The sequence below is a fragment of the Trichechus manatus genome, unplaced genomic scaffold (assembly GCF_000243295.1).
Source record: "Trichechus manatus latirostris isolate Lorelei unplaced genomic scaffold, TriManLat1.0 scaffold00018, whole genome shotgun sequence".
NCBI classification, from domain to species: Eukaryota; Metazoa; Chordata; class Mammalia; order Sirenia; family Trichechidae; genus Trichechus; species Trichechus manatus.
Genome location: NW_004443954.1, coordinates 4,590,487 through 4,597,192, shown reverse-complemented (window position 1 = coordinate 4,597,192; position 6,706 = coordinate 4,590,487). Strand labels below are relative to the sequence as shown.

The 6,706-nt window shown below is 39.4% G+C and overlaps 1 protein-coding gene across 1 annotated transcript in view; it reads left to right on the top strand.

The window, feature by feature from the left end:
• Positions 1–6,706, top strand: part of TERF1 (telomeric repeat binding factor 1) — a 57,719-nt gene that overhangs the window by 39,750 nt on the left and 11,263 nt on the right. The window contains exon 9 of the mRNA XM_023727738.1: positions 3,861–3,967. Within this exon, the coding sequence (XP_023583506.1) occupies positions 3,861–3,967 (107 nt within the window). The remainder of the gene's footprint in view (positions 1–3,860; positions 3,968–6,706) is intronic.

The window sequence follows — 6,706 nt, the reverse complement described above, 5'->3', positions numbered from 1 at the left end:
AATTGTGCTGTTATTCTCACTTAAGATGAAGGCTTACAGAACAAAATAGTTTCTCATTTAACAGTTACTACAAATGTTGCCTTGTGACAATGGTTAACAATCTCACAACACATCAACACTATCCTTACTCAACCTTGGGTTCCCTATCACCAGCTTCCTTGTCCCCTTCTGCCTTCTGGCCCTTGTCACCGGACTTCTGTACCTCGTTAGTCTCATTTGGTTTTACGGAGCTGTCCACTCCCCAGGCTGAATGGTGAACCTCAGAGATGACTTCACCACTGAGCTAAAAGGGTGTCTGGGGGCCATACTCTCAGGGTTTCTCCAGTCTTCTTTAGGCCAGTAAATCTGGTCTTTTTTTGGGGAGTTAGAATTATGTTCTACATCCTTCTCCAACTCTGTCCAGAACCCTCTGTTGTGATCCTGGTCAGCCAGCTCTATCTTTATTGTGATCCCTGTCAGAGCAGTCGGTGGTGGTGGCTGGGCACCATCTAGTTGTGCTAGACTCAGTCTGATGGTGGCTGTGATAATTGTAGTTAGTGGAAAGATTTTTAAATCTTACAGATTCAAATCTAAATACTTATTGATTAATATAAAAATAATTGTTGTTAGTTGCCGTCAAGTTGGCTCAGACTCGTGGCGACCTTGTGTGTAACAGAATGAAACATTGCCTGGTCTTATGCCATCATCACGGTCATTGGTATGCTTTAGTCCGTTATTTTGGCTGTTGTGTCAATCCATCTTATTGCGGATTTCCTTCATTTTCACTGACCATCTACTTTACCAGCTATGAAGTCTGTGAAGTCCTTTTCTAACCATTGGTCTTGCCTGATGACTTGTCCAAAGTGAACACGACAAAGTCTAACCGTCCTCGCTTCTAAGGAGCCATTCCAGTTGTATTTCTTCTAAGTCTGATTTGTTCATTCTTCTGGCCGTCCACAGTATATTCAGTATTCTTCGCCAGCACCGCAGTTTGACCTTTTGACTTCTGTCATTTCTTCTTCAGTGTTCCTTTATCATTGTCTAGTTTTTGCATGCATATGAGTCGATTAAAAGACCGTGAGTTGGTCAGGCCATGCATTGTTGTCATCAAAGTGACATGTTTGCTTTTTACAACTTTAAAGAAGGCTTTTGCAGCAGACTTCCCCAATGCAATATGACATTTGATTTCATGACCACTGTTTTCATGGATGTTATCTAAGTAGAATGAAATCTTTGACAACTTTAATTTCTTCATTTATCGTGACATTGTTTATGGGTCCAGTTGGAGGATTTTCATTTTCTTCACAGTCAGGGGTAATCCATACTAAAGGCTGTAGTCTTTGACCTTAATAAGTATTTCAAGTTGTCTTTATTTTCAGCAAGCAGAGTTGTGTCATCTGCGTATCACAGGCTGTAGATGAGTCTTCCTCCAGTCTTGATGCTGTGTTCTTCTTCATATAGTTAAGCTTCTTGGGTTATTCGGTCAGCAAACAGATTGAGTAAATAAGGTGAAAGGATCTTAACTCTGCTGCACACCTTTTCCAATTCTGAACTATGCAGTATCCCCTTGTTCTATTTGAACAACTGCCTCTTGATCCATATACAGCTTCCCCATGAGCACAATGAAGTGTTCTGGAATTCTTTGTAATGTTATCATCCATATAGTCAAATGCCTTTGTGTAGTTGGTAAAACACAGGTAAACATCCTTCTGATAGTCCCTGTTTTCAGCCAAAATCCATCTGACATCAGTGATGATCTCCCTCATTCTACATCCTCTACTGAATCTGGCTTGAACTTATGGCAGTTCCCTGTTGATGTATGGTTGCAATTGTTTTTGAAATAACTTCAGCAAAATTTTGCTCGCATGTGATAGTAATGATGTTGTTTGAAAAATTTTCGTGTTGTGTGATCATCTTTCTCTGTAATAGGCACGAACATGGATCTCTTCCAGTCAGTTGGTCAGGTAGCTGTCTTCCAAACTTCTTGACATAGACGAGTGAGTGCTTCTGACACTGCATTCTTTTGTTGAAGCATCTCAGTTGGTATTCCATCAATTCCTGGGGCCTTGTTTTTCACCAGTGTCTTCAGTGCGGCTTGAACACCTTCGTTCAGTACCAGCAGTTCTTGATCATATGCTACCCCCTGAAATGACTGAACGTCAACCATTTCTTTTTGGTACAATGACTGTATTCCTTCCATCTTCTTTTTATACTGACAGTGTCAGTCAATTTTTTGCCATATAGTCCTTCAGTAATGCAACTTGAGGCTTGAATTTTCTTTTCAGTTCTTTCGTCTTGAGAAATGCCGATTGTGTTCTTCCCTTTCGGTTTTTGTAACTCCAGGTCTTTGCGCATTTCATCATAATACTTTACTTTGTCTTCTCAAACTGCCCTTTGATAAATCTTTTGTTCAGCTTTTACTTCATCATTTCTTCTATTCACTTTAGCAACTGTCTGGTCTTTTTACTAGAATTTGAGCTCTGCACCCACTTTTCTCCTGCTCCATCAGGGACTCTGTTGTGTTCCCTGTCAGGGTGGTCATTGTGGTAGCTGGGCACCATCTAGTTCTTCTGGTCTTAGGCTGATGAAGTCTCTGGTTTATGTGGCCCTTTCTGTCTCTTGGGCTAATACTTTCCTTGTGTCTATGATGTTCTTCATTCTCCTTTACTCCAGGTGGGTTGGGACCAATTGATGCATCTTAGATGGCCACTCACTAGCTTTTAAGGCTGCTCACCAAAGTGAGATGCAAAACATTTTCTTAAAAAAACTTTGTTATGTGAATTGACCTAGATGTGCCCTGAAACCATGGTGCCCAGACCCTAGCCCCTGCTACTCTGTCCCTCGAAGTGTTTGGTTGTATTCAGGAAACTTCTTAGCTTTGGTTTAGTCCAGTTGTGCTGACTTCCTTTGCAGTGTGTGCTGTTCTTCCCTTCACCGAAGATAATTCTTGTCTACTTTCTAGTTAGTGACTACCCCTTTCTTTCCTACCCCTCGTAACCATCAAAGAATGTTTTCTTCTGTGTGAAACAATAAATCATTTTGAATTCTCTGTGTAGATTTTTTTGAGTTTTTTATATAAACAATTCTCTTTCAATAATTACAGTTTTGTTTCTTTTCTTACTAAACTGACAAAGATGGAATAAGGAAAGGGTTATGCTCCTTGAATTCCGTGAGCTACTCCTTAACATCTTAAGAAATTTTCTATAAGGTAAATATTATTACTTTTTTTTAGCAGATGAGGAAAAGACAGACTAAGGGAGGTGAGAGAACTTGTTGAAAGACATTGAAGAGAATCAATATTCAAACACATCCCTTCTGATTTTTAAGGACTGTGATATTTGGGGGGCCTGGTGGCATAGTGGAAACCCTGGTGGCGTAGTCGTTAAGAGCTACGGCTGCTAACAAAAATGTCTGCAGTTCGAATCCACCAGGCGCTCCTTGGAAACTCTATGGGGCAGTTCTGTTTTGTCCTATAGGGTCGCTATGGGTTGGAATTGACTCGTTGGCAAGGGGTTTGGTTTTTTGGTTTTGGTGGCATAGTGGTTAAAGAGCACGGCTGCTAACCAAAAAGGTCAGGAGTTGGAATCCATTCGAAACCCTATGGGGCAATTCTGCTTTGTCCTGTAGGGTCGCTATGAGTTAGAACTGACTCGACAGCAGTGGGTTTGGGTTTTTTTTTTTTTTTTTTGTAATATTTGCATTATACCATACTGCTTCCAGATTTAAAGAGCACAAAAATTAAACAATTTAGAGTTATTTTTCTTTAGAAATTGCTACAAAATGAATAAGAATTTATGGTAACTTTTAAAAATATAACTGCCCTTTTTCCTGCTTTCCTTAACGTGCATCAGTAATATTTGATGATAATATTCCACTTTTAGGTAGAAGAAAGAAAGAAGACAGTAGAAGATCCAGTAAACGCAAGACAAGATACACTTTAAACAATCAGCCAGTAACTTCTGAAAAACATCGATCTAGGAAAAAACAGGTATTTGTTTTTTTATTATATTGAATAATACGGATATTAAAAGTCATAATTTTGTTTCAAATTATTTCTCTTCAGCTCTAAAAATGTGAGTATAAAATGTTTGCTCTTTGCCATCTTTGATTAACTGCCTGATATGCCTATTCATAGTTCCAAGAAAATACTTCACCTGCATTTTTAAAATAGTCTTAAGTCGGGTGTTGATACCAACATCTTTTTAAAATTATTGTGATACTACCATAAAGTCAGTTCATTGACTGTAAGGTAGGAGTTAAATCCATGTTATAAGCTTTTATATTCAAGTCTTTGTAACAGGTATCCAATTTAAATAAGATTCTTCTGTACTTTAAAAAAAAAAAAAAATTAAAAGATAACCTTTTGATATGGAATTTTAAAATTTGGAAATTATTTTTGGTAACATCATAAAACTATTTGCTACCAGATCACTAACTGGGTGGCACAAATAGTTAAGCACTTGACGGCTAGCCAGAAGGTTGGTGGTTTGAATCCACTCAGAGGTACCTTGGAAGATAGGCCTGGAGATCTGATTCCAAAAGGTCACAGCCATGCACACCTTACGTGCAGCTCTATTCTGCACGCACACGGTCACCATCAGTTGGAATCTACTCAACAGTAACAAACAACAACCTGTGTAGCATTTTATTTATATTTTCCCTTTAACAGATACAAGTATTCAGTCTTTGTGAAGTACAATAACTTGGTGTAAGTGCTTTTTGTTTCTGTAACTGCAGTAACATAAAGTAGAATATTAAAACACTAGGGAATGATTGAAAAATGCATAAGGTTATAATACCTTATTGTATCGTTGGTAATTATTTAGTTATTGACTGTTTTAGAGGATGTCTTTTAGTTTATGCTATTGTTATCCAGTGAAAATTGAGCAAAGCTGCACTGTAAGAATGAGAGTTACCATGTTTGTCAAGTGAGAAGGGGATACTTCCACATTATTCAGAACTTAGAAATAATTCTGCTTTCTTTAGGACAGTATTACAGTTATTTAGAAATAATTCTTTTACTTAGTATTTTGAATAAAAGGAAAGTAAAACAAATATAAAACTTGAAATTATAGGCAGTAGCCAACATAATTGTAAGTCATCTTCTAAAAATTCATTCTAATAGTATTTAGGAAGTATGTAAAGGCTTTCCTTTAGAAAGAATGTTGTGAATGTTGATGAGGATCACGAAAGCATATTTAATTCATTGTGCATTTGAAAGATAGTGTAAAAATGGTGTGGGGGCGGTGTCTTACCTCCTCCAACCCCACAAGGGGGAAGGAGAACCAAGATCAACAGCACAAGGTTGACTCCCATGAGGTAGAGGCCAGACAAGCCTCCTCTCTCCACCATCTCTACCAGTTCTGACACCAGCCATCCCTCCCATGGCATTCTCCACTTTTCTGCTAGATTCGGTATTCATTGCAGTGGCCACACAGAAGTCACAAATGATACTCGTGATAATGGGGTTTATTAGGGAATTAACAGGTTCAATTTCAGGTTCAGGAACACTCAAGGATACAGTTCTTCCATCAGGACAGCCTCTTCCCACCTGTGGTGGGAAGGCACGTCTCTCCCTGGCCCTCAGTCTCTGCCTAGAGGCACTCAGCTTTCTTGCTTCATGGGCCTGTAAGCCCACTTTGCCGTCTCCTTGCTGCCGGGGTCTCTGCTGCTGGTCTCTGCTTCCTTAGTGGTGGTGGGCTCATCTCTTTCTGCTCTAGAATTGACTCTCTTAAAGCAAAACTGACCAGTCCCTTTGGGTGAGCCACAGTTACTCTATCTGCACAGCTCGGCCCAATCACCTGGGTAGGAGTTACAAGACTATGGCTAGGAAGGCCACACAAAAGCAATCCATCACACTGCAGATAGTATATTGAAAACATTGCTTATCTAACCCAGGCATCGCTGCCAATTTATTGTGTGACCTTGGTTTAGTTCTTAGATCTGTATTGTACTTATTTCTGAAAATTTTTCTTGCCATGATTTCTAATATTCTGATCGCCAATTGTAGTTTATCTTAGTCTGAGTTCTCTAGAGAAGCAAAACTAGTGAAGCGTATATAAATACATACGGACAGATTTACTTCAAGGAAATGGCTTACGTAATAATGGCGGCTGGCAAGTCCCAAATCCATGGGTTAGGCTGCAGGCTGAATATCTCTGCTGGCTCACATAGTTGCAGGAGCTGACGAACCCAAATTCTGCAGGTCAGGCAATAGGCTGCAGGCGTCTGCTGGCTCATGGGGTTGTAGGTTGCTGACAAATCCAAAATCTGTAGTTCAGGCGGCAGGCTGAAAACTTCTACAGGCTTACGTCCCAAGAACCGGAGGTCAGGGGACAAGAAGAGTGGAGGGTGAAGAGAGACAACAAGTTTTGCCAGAACATCCATTTATATAGTGGAGGTAGGCCACACCCTGAGGAAGCTCCCTTTTCTTTTTTCTTTTTTTTGCAGTACACATGTTGTTTTATAACATTGGTTAACACCCCACAACATATCAACCCTCTAACTTCTCAACCTCTTTTTTTTTGGTGAAAATACACATAGCCAAAGATACACCATTTCAAAAATTTCTGTATGCACAGTTCAGTGACATTGACTACGCTCTTCGAATTGTGCTGTTACTCTCACTTAAGATGAAGGTTTACAGAACAAAATAGTTTCTCATTTAACAGTTACTACAAATGTTGCCCTATGACAATGGTTAACAATCTCACAACACATCAACACT